The sequence below is a fragment of the Seriola lalandi genome, unplaced genomic scaffold (genome assembly GCF_002814215.2).
Source record: "Seriola lalandi dorsalis isolate HSWRI2012SDOR001 ecotype SW California unplaced genomic scaffold, Sedor1 jcf7180002054570, whole genome shotgun sequence".
Classification (NCBI taxonomy): domain Eukaryota; kingdom Metazoa; phylum Chordata; class Actinopteri; order Carangiformes; family Carangidae; genus Seriola; species Seriola lalandi.
In genome coordinates, this window is record NW_019525123.1 from 195,795 (window position 1) to 213,935 (window position 18,141).

Below are 18,141 nucleotides of genomic sequence, written 5' to 3' on the forward strand. Positions count from 1 at the left end.
TCAATTTCATAAGCTTTTATTTACATGCAATTGTGCTCCAGCATGTGCAACCACAAAACGGCTATACTTGAAAAGGGGAGTGTGGATTCGGGATCTCCTTCATTTTGATTGCAGATGTCTCTGGAAAAAGACTAATACTTATGCACCGACCTGTGAGGGAAGAATAATACTGACACACCTGTCACAGAGCCCTCACCTGGCTGTCATTTGGTAACCAGCAAATGAGTAAACAGAAGTGGTTGCAGTATAAAGTTCAGCTTATCAATGACTGAGTTAAAAGACATTTTCCAGAATCTCTCCCATTCAGTGATTTAAAAAAATAGCATAAAATCAAAAAAAAATAAATAACTATACAATATATAATCTCTTGTACACTACTGAAACAGAATGATTTATGTTGCATACACTTGTTAATAGTTTGTTAATGATGAACAATGCATAATACATTTGTGTTACTGCTATACAAAATGACAGACTGACAGTTGTATCTCGGAAACATGATAAAGCAACAGCGAAAAAGCACCTCATAATTACAGCATCAGACTGGTTTCGAATGGTACCTTTGTTTCTGTCGTATGTAAAGCTAAGTACCTAAGGTCCAAACATTTAAGATGGAGGTCTACAAAAGGAATGACGTGAGGAGGGTCTAGACATGAAGTGCTGAACTGAAAGGAAGCCCCTGATCGTCTTCACATGAGGAATAACGTCTCAAACCTATTTCCCTCCTCGGGAAATGCAGACAGAGCTCAGCATCACAACATGGTACTCCCTTTGTCCATGACATAGTGAGAGGGGGTTGTATGAATAAAGAGTCTTTCTTTCAATATGAAAATAACCTTATATACAGTATAATCAGACACTTATGTACAAAAGCATAAATATATAAATATCTGTGATACAAAAATAAATATTTTCTCTTATTTTCTTCTGTTTACCAGTCTCTTATGCATCTGTTGTGTTGTCTCTCCCTTCGTCCTCAGGGGACGCTTCATTTGGGAGGATGTTCACTTCCTGTATCGTATCTTGGGATTGTGGTGTCGTGGCTGCTGATGAGGATGTGGTGAAAATCCCTTCGTCTTCGAGAGATAAAAGAGGGAAAGATGTCCGCTCTGCAAAAAAGAAAAAGAGTTGGTCAGAAAACAAGGTTTAAAAACACATATTGGCCAAAACAGTCTAATACTTCGGTCAGGATGTCAACCTACATCTCATCACATCTTTAAAACCTCGTCTTCATCAGGAAATGTATTTACTTATTTATATCTAAAGCCAAACTCATCATCATTAAGACCTAGATCTTTGGAATCTAAATGTCTGTAATACATGATCATACAGTATATAAGAAAAGCCATTTTCAGCCATTTTTTTTTTTTTTGATAAATAATTAAGAGGAAAGAAACCCCACATACTTTGAGTGATGTCCTCCTCCATTGTACCTCCACCGCAGAAGATGCCGTCACCGCCCAGCTGCTGCGAGCTGAGGTGGTGATGCGAAGAGTTGAGGAGCTGAAGAGTGGAGTCATCCGGAGAACAGCAAGTTTGTTCGTGATGATCTGGACCACTAAAGGAATAGAAGAGAAAAAAAAAAACATTAATATTAGCGCTTTCAATTTATGATTACCGTCTATCGGTTTATAAAATGTAAGAATAGGGAGCCATCACCAATGAGCAGTCAATGTCCTGATGAAATCAACTAAAAGCAGATCAACAAAATCTAAAAAAGAAAGACTGAAGATTTGGCCGATTTCCTGTTTCTTCTACCTTGAGTATTTGTTTCTTTACATCCCCATTCAGTTATTTCAGAAAATACTTGATCTTTTCTCTCCGGTACATTACATTATACAGTATATGAGTTTTGTATGTAAACAAACCATGTGGAGTAGTGGTAGACAGGCAGTTGTCCATTTGACACTGTCTCTGGCAACAAACTGTCACACTCCATATCACAATCCACTTCATCCTGCAAAGCACAAGAGCATATAGATCTTATTATCAATACTATTATTAAAAATGATGATAGCTTGTTAACAACCTGTAGCGGCTTGGATAAACGTCATACCTGCTGCAGCCCCGGCAGGCAGTGTGTCGGGTGGTGAGATTTGCCGTTTGGAGTGTATTCTCCATTAGCAGGATAGACGCCATGTGGCACAGTCATGTGTGCGTCCAGCGGGCAGTGGCCAACCAGCGCAAGTCCCTGAAGGGGAACCATGGTGTACTGGCATGACGACACGGGCGTGGCCACAGCAGGGAAACACAAGTCGGACGTTTGCTCTGAAATAAGCACAAAAAAAAAAAAAAAAAAAAAGGAGAATGACACGCACGTTGAGGCGAAGACTTAATTCCTGCAGAGACTTGAAGAAATGTGAGGAACACTCACTCTGTTTGGCCCAAGCCCTCCAGAGGCAGAAGGGGATGAAGGCGACAATGATGAAGACGAAGGCTCCCAGGACTATACCGACTATGAGGTAGGGGAGGTCACCGGGCCGCGGCACCAGTCCGGTGGGGAGTCCAGTCCCCGGATCTGGCGTCTGTGACGGAGCAGGCCGCTGGTGATTAGGACGAGCTGAGGAGAAAAAAAAATGTTAAAACAGCTCAGGCTTGCAAAAAAAGAGTAGATACTGAGATCCTCGGTGTTAGTCCCACTCTGCTGCCTCCAGAAACATCTAAATCTGCTAACTGCCCCCCCCCCCAAAAAATGACCTCACCTTTCGTTTCAAGGATCACTACGTTGCCAAATTCGCTCTCTCCCTTCTCGTTGAAGCTCTGCATCTTGATGTCGTACGCGGTCTCCGGCTGCAGGTCAGTGATCGAGTGCCAGTATCTGTCTCCCTCCACCACATCCTTCTTATAATCACTGTCATTATCGCTGTCTGTCGGCCGGTAGTAGATGTAGAAACCATAGATGGGCGTGTTGTTTACAGGAGTGTACTGTCGAGAGGGAAATAAATCAAGTTACATTCACCATGAACTTTAAGCCTCCAAAAAGTTGAATCTGTCCTGATTAATAGTAGACAAGAACAAACTTCTTCTTTTTTTTCCTTCTTCTAGTAACTCACCGTCCATTTGAGAATAATGGTAGTCTCATTGATGGCCTCATTGTAGGTGATGTAAGGTCCATCAACAGGGCGTTCGTGGGTTCTCCCACCCACCACAGTGTAAGCCTTCGAAGGGGCGCTGGGAGGACTGGAGCCGATCACATTCACCGCCACCACACGAAACTTATAAGACGTACCTACAGGGAGACGGGACAACCGTTACTAATCTGTCTCTGGGGGCCACAAGCGGCACTGAACGAATCTCTGGTTTGTGTGCTGACTAATGATGTTTGCTTTCACATTACTTTGTGTTTTCTTTTTCAGAACAAATGTGATGTTGATTGCAAATCAATTATGGTTTTGATTGATGGCAGCAATTACTGAAATGACTGTAACAACACTCATTATCCTGATGAATTTACGGGCCGTGGGAATGTAATTACACAGGACATCATCCTTGTAATTATATAGTACAATATCATACTACTCCCCCCCCCCTTCCAACAAGTCAGAATAAACTGCTGTGAACAACAACAACGTTTTAAGTGTGGGTGAAGATGGCCGACCTTTCTCCAGGCCCGTGATCTCCACAGAGAGACGCGACGGGGGGATGTTTTCCACTGCCGTCACCCAGTCCTCTCCAGCCTTCTTCACCTTCTTGTACTCCACCCGAAATGACTGGATGGGGAAGCCGCGGTTACCACGAGGAATCCAAGTCACGTATGCCGACGTTTCCGTTGCCGTGGAGACTGTGGGCTTGTCAGGAGCCTCGGGAGCTGCAGAGGAGGAGAAGTGGTGTCAGACGGAAGACAACAACAACAGACATAAACTCACAGACAATCTGTAATTACAACAGTGAAGGCAAAAACACATCACATTCAACTTACTGAGAGATCATCCTTCAGTGACAGAAAGGAAAGAGAAATTGAGAAATATCCATGTTAGTCAAAAGGAGAATGTTTAGAGGTTGACAGTCTTACTCTAAAACAATATCTACTTATAGTTATCACAGCAGAAGTGGATGTTGTTAGTATTGTTAATTAGGAGAGAATTTGTCACAGGGGCAGAGAAGCTACCGGATACTTACGCGAAAGGCTTGGTGAAGGAACAGCTGGAGTTTTCGGCGGATCATTTTGACCACCTAAACCACGACCACGACCTGCAGGCAGAGGAACATCAACAGTGACGTCAGAGGAAGAAAAAAGTATTCTGAGCCATGTTTAAAAAAAAAAAGGAAAAAAAGGATAACACTGGTGATATCCTGTAGTTTTGTTTTTGTCAACAATTGCCATGAGTATTGTGGCTCTCAGCCTCAAGCCCATTTGTTCCTACACAAGACATAAATCTTTAACAATGACTTGTGAATATGTCCCTTCAGTTTGAAAAAAGCCTTACATATTTTCAAAAATGAGTTTTTACAGCTGCAGGAGGGTGTATGTAAACTACAAATAAACTACAGTGCCCTTTAGTCAACTATGGGTTTTTGTGGCACAGAGGAATAAGCTATATCAAGCTTTCAATATATACACTGCCAAAGTAGGAAAAAAACAAACCAAAAAACCCCAAAAAAACCCAAATATCAAACTGTGGGGAATCAACATGGCTGCTACGGACATTGCTATACTCTATGACTGATCCGACAGTGTCGCACCTTTGCCGGTCCTGAAGGTCATCATAGCTGGCTGTCCCAAACCTGCACAGTTCTTGGCAGCCATCTCCACCTCATACAGGCTGTCTGGCTGCAGATTAGTCAGGGTCAGCTTATGGAGAGAGCCTGAGATACTGATGGAGATCCACTCTGCTAGAGGGTCTCCCACCTGACAGGGAGAGAGAGACAGAGGACTCAGTTTACTGACACAGAAAATGTGCAGTTTGAATATGAAGCAGCTAATACGTCATTTAATTGAGTCTGAGAATAAGTTCCCTGCATTACCTTTCTGTATTTGATCATGTACTCCAGAACAGGGACTCCTCGCTCATGCCGCGGCCTCCAGGTGAGTTCGTAATAATCAGCCTTGCCTGTGCGTGGCTGGCTGAGGATGATGGGGGCTTCCGCGGGAAGGATCTGTCCTGGTAGCTCAGAGCAATCCATCGGCAACATGGCGCCTGCAGCCCCAGGCCTCACAGGGGGCTGCTCTCTTAGCACCTTGTCTGGGCTGAGTGGCCGATAGATTGAGGGCAACTTCCCCCTTGGTGAAATCCCTGTAAGAGACAGAATTAATTACATGTAAAAGCTGTGAAATAAAATCAAAATCCAAATTAAAATCTCTGATAAATTACAAAACTACGCGACTTACCAGTTGACACTGTGATGAGGCGAGCGGAGGCCTGCGAGCTGCCCACCCCGTTCTCAGCCATGCACTGGTACAGCCCGTCGTCCTGGGGGCCCACGTTGGAGACACGCAGCAGCCGGGAGGTGAGGCGATGGCGAGGAGATGGGGCAAGGGGCCGGGCGTTGTGGAGCCACATCACAGACGGAGTGGGCTTACCGCGGGTCTGACATGTAAAGCGAACAGTCTCTCCATACACGACCTCCTGCTGCTGCAGCTCCACCGTCACCTGAGGAGGCTCTGAAGGAGACAGCGGAGAATCGGAGTCAGAGACGGACACAGGCTGCAGAGGCTGGGCCTGAGTTTATATCTTCAAATTATTTGTTTCGTCTGACTCGGTCTAAAACCCCAAAATATTCAATTTACAATTATAACAACAGAAAATTCTCACATCTAAAGCTGAAACAGATGAATGTTTGCTATTTTTGCTTGTTAAGTGACTTAAACAATCATTGATAATCATAATAGTTGTCAGTTAACTCATTTCAGCTCTAACAATGTCACATGCGTAAGAGAAAGTGTGTCTGACTAAAATCATAACCATGCGCATGTGTAAGTACAGGCTATATGACAAAGGAAGGGGCTATGCAGAGCCAGAAGGGCCGAGCCAGCTAGTTGATGGTTGGCTGCTTATGAATCAGGGAAAGACAGAGCTCATTACAGCTACAGCAGCTCTCGACTTTAATTAGAGCCAGCTGCAGAGAAACAAGCCCACAACACACACACACACACACACACACACACACACACACACACACACACACAAAAACACATACACACAGACAGAAAATCACTGTAAAAACAGTCATCCATAACCTAGACACAGTCAATCAAGTTCTGCTACAGAATAGAGGGCTCTGTCTCCACCGACGCTTTCTAACACAACACCGCCCAGGCATACACGCTTCTCACACACATACACACACATACAGAGCCCTGTCTTCTGTCCGCCAAACAGGAGTCAGTCTAATCATTAAATCCATAACATGGTCAAGACTTTACCCATGAAAGAATCCTGGCAGAGTCTCCTATCACCATGAAAAGCCGTTACAGGAACGTGCATCAGAAATTAGTTTAAAAAATTTATTTGAAAAAAAAAACAAAAAACAAAACAACCAAGGACAGTTCACCAACACGAGCAGATACACAAGACGCTAAAAACAACTCTAGTTCACTTACCAAACACTTGTACGTCATAGAGCACCGTCGCAGAGCTGGCTGAGCCGATACCGTTGTCCGCCCGACAAATGTATGTCCCCGAGTCGCCCTCGCCCACCGCATCAATCAGCAGGTTGCTGAGCAGAAAGCGTGTGTTGTTATGGAAACGCAGGTCCTGCCCATCTTTTGCCCACGTCACCTGCGGAGTAGGGATGCCGCTGGCAACGCACTCCAACACCAACCGCTGGCCTTTGGTCACCATGATGGACCGGGACGCCGGCGGGTAAATGATACGAGCCGCTTCCGACGTGGAGCCTGGGGAAAAAAAAAAAATGGAGACAGTCAGGACTTGAATAAAAAAAAAAAAAAAAAAAAAAAAAAAAAAAAAAAACTTTTCCCGCCCGTCTGTTTCTTCTAACTGCTTGTACACCTGTTGTGGCTGAGATTACATCTACAATACAAAGAACTTAAAACACTTCCATCTTTGCCTTTGAAGATGCAAAAGCATGAATTGTGCACGTCATCACCTGTGACTAAATGCGTCCTGGCAAGATCAGTTGATAAAAGTCTCACAAACTGGCACGTGTGAGACACATGTGCACCACATATTCCTACAGTAAAAGTTACAAGCTCTCTAACAATGCCTTTAATGTTTTCTGATGTAGGTTCTTGTTAAATGAGCAGTGAATTTTTCAGAATGACCCTTGACTTCTTGTTCCACATATTTTTTTTGTTAATTGGAGCAAGTTATGCCAATAATAAGAAAACTTGCTTTTCTGTCTCAACATCAGTGTGATGAGATGGTGACTCACGGCGTATGCGCAGGCGGTCGGCAGAGGTGGATGTTTTGACCTCCTGAGTGACGGGGTTGTAGGCAGCGCACTTATACGGCCCCTCGTCGTCCCGCGTGGCGTTGACTATCTGCAAGTTCCCTGAAGGCATGATGAGGTAGTTCCCTGCAGGAAAAAAAAAAAACAAAACATGTCAAGTGTGGGCTTGACAAACTTATATATGAATCATCAAAATCAAAATACGGCTTTGGTTGAAGAAAGAGATTAGAAAAGGTTTTTAGATTATTTTATGGCATTTCTGCCTTTATTTGACAGCAGAGCATTCAGAGGCAGACAGGAAACAAGGGGAGAGAGATATGACGTGCAGTTAAGGTCCCAGGCTAGAATAAAGCCAGGGACATTGGGAGTTATGAGCTGTGCACCTTTTACCATTCACCCATCAGGAAACCGCAACTTATAGGTTTCTTTGTTAAATGAAGTAAAATGCAGGGGAACATACTCTTTAGGCTGAGCTAAAATGACTCATGTGCAATAAAACGAAGAATTAGATAAAGAAATGTAATGTTAAAATCTGAATGTATTAAAAATGCACTTTAGAGTAGATCTTCTCCTAGTGTGTCTGATCTGTGCAATCTTTCCACAATACAAAATTGTAAAATGCACGTGTCACAGTTCTACAGCAAAACATAAATTAAGTTTTTAAATCACACTGGAGAGCAAATTTCGTTCGGTGCAAATGGTTCAGAGGACAGTGGGCTACACAACAACACTGCAGCTTACTGTAATATGTACAAGTGCTACAAACTTAGTTTTAAACCCTGAAGCAGGAATATAGGAGGATATATATATATACGTGTGAAAATACAGGGGCACGACTAAGACAAAGAGGAACCACAGAAAAATCTTATGGTGAAACACTGTAACATGAGTCCTGTGTGCCATTCCAGTGCATGTCTGCACCATCAGCAGAGGCCACAAGGTGGCACCCTAGAGTCTGACCAGGAACAGTTGGTGAATGCTCATGAAAGTGGGATTCATTTCCTCACAGATAAGCTGCAGACATCAGTACCTAGAGCTCCCAGGCATCATCAGCATACCAGACACAAACCACCAGAGCTTTTCTTCTCTTCCAGGCAACTTAGAAGTAAATAGTTTGAAAAATAAACAACTGCATTCCCATGTTTCAACATTTGAGATAATACCCTTATCACTGGTTTTATAATGGGTCTGATAACAGGATTATAGCATTCCGGTAAATTATGAAGATAGTATGGCAATCAACAGGGAAGTAGGGGGAGAGAGAGAGAGAGAGAGAGAGAGAGAGAGGGAGAGAGAGATCCTAATGAAATGAAGCATCTCAGTAACCTTTGGATGTCTCCAGCCACTCCTGTTTGACACTGTAGCGGACCTGAGCCTTCGGCTGGCTTTCCGGGAGGTGACATTCAATAACTGCCGTGTTGCCTTCATCCACCTCGATCTCCTGCTGGTCATCGGGCTCGAAGTCCCGCAACTCTGTAAAAAACAGGCAGGCAAGGGAGAAAAAAAAAGTCAGTTCAGCGTTATTCCATCATCTTAATACACTTGTAACGGGGTGAGTGTGGGACCCAAATGCAGCACACAGTACAACAGAAACAGTTTGTAGGGGCTTTTATTTCTACCAAGGCAGAAGCTGGAGCTGACAGGTTAATCCAAAAAAAAAAAAAAAAACAGTGAGAAACCCTCCTGGTACACCTGGAGAGTTGGGGACAAACGGCTTTGGCATCAGGGAATCATTCCAAGAAACGCTGGAGAGTGTCGCATGGAGAAAAGACTGGAAGGGGTTTTGGGGTTTGTGTAATCAGGGGCAGCTGTGTGACCAGGTGAATGGAGGTGATGCAGGGAGGTGCAGGAGAACAGGGTGAAAGGAAAATTACTGACTGGGAGCCGGATGACAGGAAATGCTGAAGTGAGGCAACACTGTGTAAATCACATCTAACTGAACTGTGTATACAGTCAGTCCTCGGCTGTAGGAGAAGAAAACAGCATTGATCTGAGCAATAATAAACTCTGTAATAACTGTGTTGTTTCCATATCGAGCGTCCCTCACGTCAGCCTGTCCCCATTGTATCATAACCAGGTTCCCACAACTTCTCTTAGGAGCTCTCTCTTTGAAAGTAAAACCTCTTCTTCCTCCATTTAGTAATGTATTTCCCATTGCTTGTCTTAACATGATCCCACTAAAAAGACCAAAGAAAATTTATTTTTTAAAAAAAGGCACACCGGCCAATATTTCTGTTTTACTCATTCCTCAGTCCCTTTGGACTCCAAAGCCTAAAGGTGGTGTCTGTAACATTCGAGTGGGTGTCGTTAATCCTGTCCGACATTATACTTGGACCGGGGCCGTTCAGATTCTTTGGGAAATGGAGGAGTGCGATTACTGGGGCCATGTGCTGCAACTGTGTCCCACAGACACACAGTCTGCACAGCACAGACACTCAGCCGACCTCTGACCTCCTAAACCCCCCGCCTGAGCGGCTCAGAGGCCTGGCCATAAGGTCAAAGGTTAGAGTTGTCCATCCTATAGAGTTTCAAAGAAAGATATCCAGTTTGGGTTTGGGGAGGAAACGGCAAAACTCTGCTCTTAAGAGGCTGAAAGAAAAAGACAAAAACTCATAAAAATCTTAGCGGGGGATAAGCTAGCATTTTATAGATTTGAAGTAGAAGGAAACTAAAATGAGACTGAGAAAAGAAAAAAAAAGAAAAAAGAGAGGGAGCAGTACAGGAGGGGGGAAAAAGAAAGTAACAACTGGAGAAATTTGTCATGCAGGAGTCCAGCAGTGAAATGAAAGATAAATAAAACCTCTCCAGGAACGTAATTAAACATCTACCAGCCTTGCTGATTTATTCTTAACAAACACAGCCTTTCTCCATTCTTTCCAGAGGTGCTATAACCGGTGTGTTTTTCTTGGACCAGCCACACGCTCTCTGGCAAAAAAGACCAAGCTGCTGGTATATATACAGTCAGCTGATGAGCCTTTGTATACAGCTGTAATTCGATAAGCAAAGTTTAGTTAAGGCCAGGGTATCTACTGATAGGGACATCACAGTGATTTACTCAAAGCACTAAACAAACATCTTCACTGCAGGCAACTGATTTATTCACCATGCATGCTGGATCTGTCCCCGTGTCTGTGGAAGGGGGGGGGGTTAATGGCAGAAAAAGGGGATATCAGGGTACACACACACACACACACACACACACACACACACACACACACACACACACCTCCATCTTTGACTCAGAATCAGCTCTTATTCTGAAAAATGAAAATCCCAGCCAGGACATGTCAAGCTAAGTGGTGTATGTGTGTGTTGGGGGGGGGTAAAGCCTTCAAGAGACCGTGTGGCGCTCCATTTGCTAAATCAATCAAGGTGCTGTTTTTACAGCCACTCTGCCTCCTCTTTCATATCTACCCATCCCTCCTTCCTACTTCTCCCAAATTCCTCCAGTTACACCTTATAACCCCCCACCCAACCTCTACCTCTCTCCCACTCCACTGCCCCGCATTCTTTACAGGAACAACCCCGCATGTGTGCCTCTCAGGTGTGCATGCATCTACGTGAGTGTACACATGAGTGCGTGCTTGCGTGTGTGTGTGTGTGTGTGTGTATCCTACAGGGACGGAGGATTGATGGTATTCATAAAGTGAAGCAGACCTCCCGCACCAGGGCTGTTTGGCAAGGCAGACTTAAATACTTCTAGAGACACAGCGCATTCATCATCTTTATGTGTAGCAGTCGGAGGCCCGCGTGCGTGTATCTGAATTATAACATGTTTGTGCAATGTGTTGTTCGTTGGCGTTGTGCAGATACATGTCTTCTGTTTTCTGCAGCTAAAAGAGGGAGGGCGATTGTCTGCACAAGAATTCAAGCAAGGAGCCTTTTAACTTATGCCAGAAAAGCACAGACTCCTCAGAGTGGGATGGCGTGGAGGGTCTGGAATCAACCTATCCTGATCACAAAAAACATGTGCGCACAACTGAGAGGGCTCACATGGAAAGGCAGGCACGTACACAATCCCCGTGGAGCAATTCCTTAGGCGGTTTAGGGGTGGCCGAGGAGAGACCGTTATTAAATTAGAGAAGTTTTGGGGGGGGGCGACCAGTCTGGCTCCACATGTGGTTATCTCAACACGATTCATCCACTCTTGGAGCTATCAATAACTTTTAATGCTTTTGTACATGTGCGGCACACTCTCTCACATAATCACAGCTTGACAAAGTATCACTCTGCAGAAGAAAGAGGGAAAATAATAACTGGAGATGGAGATGACAAAAGAGGAGGGAAAGTGAAAGATAATGAAAGGAGGGAAGGTGGGAGAGAAAGTGACAGGGTGAAGAGTGAAAAATGTGTGAAGGAAGAGAAATGCGAGTGTGTGTAAGGTTGCGGAGGGCTCGAGGGAGACAGAGAATGTGACATCACGTCTCATCTTGTGGAGGGATCTTGTCTCAACTGGCCTGAAACACCTCCGGTTTCTCCGGCTATGGCAGCCTCATGCATCACATCTCTACATGTAAAACAATACACTTAACAGTGCTCTGTTTTTTTTACATAATGCTGTGTTTTAGTCAGGCATGCACCCATATCCTCCGTCATCCCCACACACACACACACACACACACACACACACACACACACACACACCCTTATCTTCCCTCAGTCCTCTACCCAATTACGGGGCCATAATTTCTGGCGAGCCCTGCTGTCGCGCCCTGTGGAGAGGAATGTGGTGTTGTGGGGAGAAGAGGGGCCAGTGGAGGTAGGGGGCCCCCAGGCTGAGTTCTGGTCCCCTCTCTCTGCTCTGACTGGCCCTGGCCCCCCCGGCCCCTGGGTCCCTTCCATTCCTCTAGCTCAGGTTACACAGCCTCAGGCCCCCAGTCCCATGATGCGTATCAAATATAACACCACACACTCGGACCAGCAAAGCACTAAAAATGTCAGCACGGTGAATAACTCACTTTAGCTCCATTAGATCAATAAGATAGCAGCTGTTTTCTAACCACACTGAATAAATACTGTCCAGTTCTATCACTAATCGATGTGCAAAAGTTTCCCACCAAAACTGGAGCCCTGCCTTTGTAAGCATCGGACTCAGACCTGCCACAGGCAGTGGAAAACTACAAGGTTTACAGCGTTGTATTGGTGAGGATTCTAAGCAAACAAATACCACCCCTTCACTGTTTCTGTTCTACTACAAGAAAATGAAGTCAAAGGCGTTCTTAGGATACTCCAACAAACCAAAAAAGGGGCCAACAGGGGCTTGTGTGTTTGTGTTTATTTTGTCGCAGCTTTGTGTGGGTGGCTACTCACTGGCAGCGGTGACGTTAGCAGGCACACTGGCCAGGGCTCCAGCGCCGGTGCCGGCCACACACTGGTATCTCCCCAGCGTCAGGTTGGAGAGTGTGGGAATGAACAGGCTACTGGGCCCCAGCACCACACCCAGGTCTCCGTCCACCAACTCCCGGCCGTTGAGGCGCCAGCTGATGTTGGCCGAGGCGGGTCGGGCGCTGCAGCGGAGGTTCACGCTGCCCCCCAGCTTCTGCACCACGGACATGGGCTCTTCGGTGAAGGCCGGAACCTCATCTGAGGAAAAGATTTTTACAAAGCAGTTTAGGAGCAGATTCAAAATGTTACTGTTTTTACTTCAATTGTTTTCATTGTCTATTAATCTGCTGATTAACTGTAAATAAAATCATGCCCATCATAATATCCTAGCGCACAAGATGATCATTAATCGTCTTGTTTTGTCTGACCAGTGGTAAAAAAACAAAAAAAAATTCAAGAACATTAAATTTATTACGATGTAAAACCTAGAAAAGCAGGAAATTCTCACTTTTCAGAACCTGGAAAAATCCTGACTGATCGTCAAAACAGTCACCAAATTTCTTTCAACTGATTAATCAATTAATGGGCAAATCCTACAATGTTTCTTTTTCTTTTTCAGTTCACCCACGGTGGTTGGTACAGTTCATGTAAACTACCTACGTCTTCAGATTCATCTCAATCAAACTGCTGTTGCAGCTGCCAGGCACATAAAACACCTCCCTCCCTGTGAGCCAGAATATTTTGTCCCTGGCAGGACTTATCCTGCACCAGGTGTTTGGAAAGACTAATGTAAAGGCATTCTGAGCACAAAGAGCACGCATAGGGCCTGTGGTGTGTACCATGAGTGCACATTAATGGACACTTTGCTTTTTTTTAATGCAGATTATGCCTTAGAGATCCAGCTTTTCAACATCTCATTTTGTGTACTCACCGGAGACAGAGGCGCCACTCTGCAGGCAGCAGAGTAGTACTGCACCCAGAGCACACAACACTGGAGCCCTTCTCTTTTTCATCCACGGAGTCCAGTCTCGCTTTCCAGACATCTTCCATACACTACCCCCCTGAAACACACACAGACACACACAGGAGAAGGTTAGGGAGGCATTTACAGACCTTTTTCACTCTAAACAAACTGCATAAACCTGAAACAAACACACACACACACACACAGACAGAACTGCACAGAAAACACAATCCCCACAATTCAATGCGGAAACATGCATCATCCATTTAAACATTCAATCTTGAATTCATACATAACCCATTCTCTCTACCTCTATGTTACTTGTATACAGACATACACAAACAGGCAGCCATTAAAGAAACACAACCCAGGTGAGGCGGTGCACTCTGCAGCACCCTCAGCAGCACCCTCAGCGGCACCCTCAGCATAACCCTCAGCAGCCAAACTCCAGACACAAATAAAGCTTTTCTTTTCTGTCAGCCCCCATCTCACCGCTGACCCCATCTCCTCCGCCTGTACCCGCACCCATCCAGCCCTCCATTCATCAAAGGGGCGCCCTCATTCTGCGGGCCGTAACCCGACCGCTCCACCTCCCCGCTCAGGTGTAACCGATACAGGTAGATGGTCCAGGAGGAGGGAGGAGGGGAAATACACAGGCTGCATTCAAGAGTCGGGACAAAGAACAACTAATGAGAGGCAGGACAGGGAGGGGTGGGGGGGTATATCACAGCAGCGTGCATGTGTGCGGGATGGAGGAGAGGTGGCCTCCTTTATACTTCAGTGCAGTATGTATCGGGAGGGAAATGGAGAAGACCACGGTTATGGTCAGTCTATTAACAGTTAAAGCAGAGAGGGGAGCTTTCCTCTCTCCCTTGTCGCTTGCTGCCAAGTTTCCCGAATTCTTTCCTGTCAGGTTAAACTAACAACTTCCCGTCAGAATGAGGAGGGTGGTCCTGCAAAACTGAACCTCTCTTTCTCCCTCTCTCTCTCTCTCTCTCTCTTTCATACACATACATGTCGCTAAACATGCACACACTCAAGGGCATAAACAAACCTGCATCGCTACAGTAAAAATGGAAGCAGCGCACGACTTTCTCATACATATTTGTCCTGATCTTATTATGGCAAGGCAATGATTAATGAAGGCCAGGGACTAGGGACTACACACACACTCGCACAAAACACACGAGGGACCAAAGCAGGACAGTAAGAGAATGGAAACTCTTACAGCGCACCTTCATCATCTAATGGCAGCAGTTTAGCTGCCTGGCACATTTACTGAAAATGAGCAAAGCAGCATGCTGATGGAAAAGCAGCCGTTAACTATGCCAACTGACACACAAGGCCTCACATTATCCTGCTAGATTTTAATTTCATATTACAAATGCGTGTAAACAATTTTTGACTCATTTTAACGCCACCAACAGCAGGGCCACTCTCCAGAAGAGCTGTAACAATTAGTCAGTTAGGTGATGAATCAACAGTCGCTTTATTTAAATCATAACCTGATTTCTTTACCACCAGGGGGCAGCAGAAACAAGACTGACTTGATATGGCTGACTTGTTAGCAGAGGTTACCTATTTACACATCCAGCATATACGGAGCAAAATTAGCATTAATTTGGAGGCTAGGTCCAATATTCCCACTTCTTTTAGCTCCGTTTTGATCTCCACCAACTCCTGAAAGGGATTTCTCACTATTTGGCTGCCAAAAGCTGCATTTCCTTCGCCAGCTAGTTGTTTAGCACTGCGCAGGCAGTATACGGTGGATTTTTTGAGCTTTTTTGTTGCTCGCTGTGGCTGAAAACGAAGCTGATGAGAGCTATAAGACTGAATCAAACATATATACGTTGTGGGCCCGAAAACAAAAACAATGAGCTTTAAGATGCTAAAACACTCCCTAGAGCTGAGGGGAATTGTGGCGTGAGTGACCCTTTCATATGCAAGTAGTCAGGTGATTGATTGTGAATATAATAATATAAACATTGATTATAGCTGTTTTCGAATGTGGAAATTTGTTGGTTTCGGCATTACCAGTGATGCAAATAATCCTTAGTTGCAGCCCTGCATACATGTCCAGTTGCATTTACACACTGGTCCAGTCAGAGTGTCCCGTCAGTAGTGGGCTGACTCGGTAAACAAACAGCAAGCTACTGTGGGACCAGGAGCCAGCATAGCTGAAGGCCTGTGGCTTCTGTGGCCGGTTGCTGTATGGACACAACCCGGGACAGCTGCCCATAAAAGACACATACATCTGTATCAAGCACCTGTCCCAACTGCAAGAGTCACTAACCGTAAACCACACCAGTGAGTCTGCCAACTGGACTCACAGCGGGACACGCTGCCACAGGCTTGAGGCTTTTTACCTGTCCAATTTCTGTCTCTTTTACTTCAAAATAAAAGTAGAGACAGTGAGACAGGAAGAGAGACAGAAACAGAGATAGAGCTTTGTTGTAAAAGCAGTACGAGAAGGCCCCTCGTACATCATCACTCCCCAAGAAACAGCCTTACTCCTCTGAGCCTGTCTGTCTGATTCATTAGTCAGCTGGGTCCTGTGTTTGCTTAGCAGATACCCTGCAACAAGATGAAAAGCTGGCCTGACATCTACGTCCAACTTTTTCCATCCATCCCCTCCCAGAGAAGTCACAGACAAGAGAGAGAGAGAGAGAGAGAGAGAGAGAGAGAGAGAGAGAGAGAGAGAGAGAGAGGAGCCTCCTACACACCAGCGAGACTGATAAAAACCAGAGCATACACACAGACAGCTCCACTAAATTAAGAACTGGGAGAATGTGTGTGTGTGTGTGTGCGTGTGTTGTTTCTTACCAGTAACGAAAAGCACTGCGTGGCAAACACTCAGCGTGAGCAGCTTTGTGGTATTAAAACATACTTCAGTGACAGTGCATCGAAGAGAACTGTGTGAACTTTTCAGATCTGCCAGTTCCAGTGCAGAAGTATGATTACTGGAGAGCAGAACTATTTCTGCAATCATGGTGAGGAATTGACTTGACTACAGCGAGACTCCCAGAAGACTCGACTTAACAGCAAGAAGGCAAGAGAGAAAAAAAATGATAAAATGCTGGAATTATAATTAAAAAAAAAAAAACATAAGACAACACCAGGTGGGGCTGTGTGTTGAAACTCAAACGTCTGCTGCTGTTTTCCAAAAACTGCCTGAAGATAAGACTCGGATGAGACGTTCAATGCCAACTTAGGCAACATTTATCATTTGAGAACTTTGGCCTCTTGTTTAATGAAAAAATTTGGTTTTGAAAAAACAGTGTTTTTCCACTTTGTATTCAGATACCCGGAGTCGAGGTGTAAGAATCAGTATTGTGTGAGAAAAAGGTTGGGTAGGGGCATCTCTACTATCAACACAGGAAAATGCTCAAAGGCTGTGTCATTGTAATAGTCAGCATTGAAAGACCTGAGAGCAACTTGACTTGTATTTTGCTTGTGAAATCCTGACTCTCACCTCCCCTCAAGGACTTAAGACTTGACTTGGACTTTGTTTTGAATAACCTGTGACTTGACTTGGACCCAACTCAAAAGACTTAAGAAACCGCTCTGAACACAGGTGTCTGGGGGCGCATTCAAGTGCGACGCCCGCGGTGTACGTATCGCTGGGAGGGTGAGGAGAAGGTTTCGGCGGTGGTGTGCAGGCATGCATCGTGAGTGTGAGTATGTGAGTGCCTTATATGTCGTTGTGGTAGAGAGTCACTTGACAGAAGTTCATTGTGAGCGTGCTAAGTAAAGACACCGGGGCCCCTGTTCTCCCGGGCCACTGCCGGTCCCATTGTCCCCCTGCCTCCGTGGATAAATTCATTTTGACAACCCTGCTAATTGGATAAAACCAGACTGGAGCCTCCTCCCTGAGCTCTCACATTCCATCTGCTTTCTGGCATGGAGAGGACACACGGGAGGGGAGGAGGTGGTGGAGGGGTAGCAGGGTAGTAACTCCTTCTGAGGAGCTGAGCTGTTGAATATTTATCACCTCCCTAAACTCCCCTCTTGCCCTCCTCCCCCAGTTTTACGTCTTTTTACACCCGTGCCCCCCCTCCATCTAGGTTCTCCAAACACCACAAAGCCCCCCCTTTAGATAAACACATGCGGTGTCAAGTGTGAGGAGTGCCGGGGGTTCAACTGCCCCGCTCGGGCCCGCGGCCCACAATGCCACGCTGCATAGCTGCCATGCGGGAGGCCGGTTGCCCCTGGCGACGTTAACAGGCAGAACGCACCTTAATAGAGTGGAGAGTCATTGTAAAGCAGTGAGCCGGTGCACGGACAAAGACCCCGTGGACCCCAGGAGAAAGGGGAGACGCTACTCTGAAGGGCCCGGGGAAGAGCTGATGGGCCCTGCTCAATGACCAAAGAGAAGGGGGGGGGGGGCTCAATGACCAAGAGGTTTGGGAGTAGTGTGTGGAGAGTTTCTGGAGGCAGGGAGGAGGGGGTGGTGGGGGTTTCTTGCCTTTATGGATTGATGTGAGATGGTGAAGGGGGTTTAC

General features: G+C 45.5%; 1 protein-coding gene across 1 annotated transcript in view; it reads right to left on the bottom strand.

Moving 5' to 3' along the window:
• Positions 1–18,141, bottom strand: part of boc (BOC cell adhesion associated, oncogene regulated) — a 26,779-nt gene continuing 8,638 nt past the window's right edge. The window contains exons 2-18 of the mRNA XM_023416934.2: positions 13,607–13,736; positions 12,661–12,933; positions 8,677–8,823; positions 7,333–7,476; positions 6,542–6,835; positions 5,330–5,602; positions 4,966–5,234; positions 4,684–4,849; positions 4,120–4,191; positions 3,599–3,808; positions 3,054–3,229; positions 2,703–2,925; positions 2,375–2,560; positions 2,057–2,268; positions 1,869–1,957; positions 1,407–1,558; positions 1–1,109 (exon numbers count right to left, since the gene is read on the bottom strand). Of these exons, the coding sequence (XP_023272702.1) occupies positions 943–1,109; positions 1,407–1,558; positions 1,869–1,957; positions 2,057–2,268; positions 2,375–2,560; positions 2,703–2,925; positions 3,054–3,229; positions 3,599–3,808; positions 4,120–4,191; positions 4,684–4,849; positions 4,966–5,234; positions 5,330–5,602; positions 6,542–6,835; positions 7,333–7,476; positions 8,677–8,823; positions 12,661–12,933; positions 13,607–13,718 (3,165 nt within the window). The 5' untranslated portion in view covers positions 13,719–13,736 and the 3' untranslated portion in view covers positions 1–942. The remainder of the gene's footprint in view (positions 1,110–1,406; positions 1,559–1,868; positions 1,958–2,056; positions 2,269–2,374; positions 2,561–2,702; positions 2,926–3,053; positions 3,230–3,598; positions 3,809–4,119; positions 4,192–4,683; positions 4,850–4,965; positions 5,235–5,329; positions 5,603–6,541; positions 6,836–7,332; positions 7,477–8,676; positions 8,824–12,660; positions 12,934–13,606; positions 13,737–18,141) is intronic.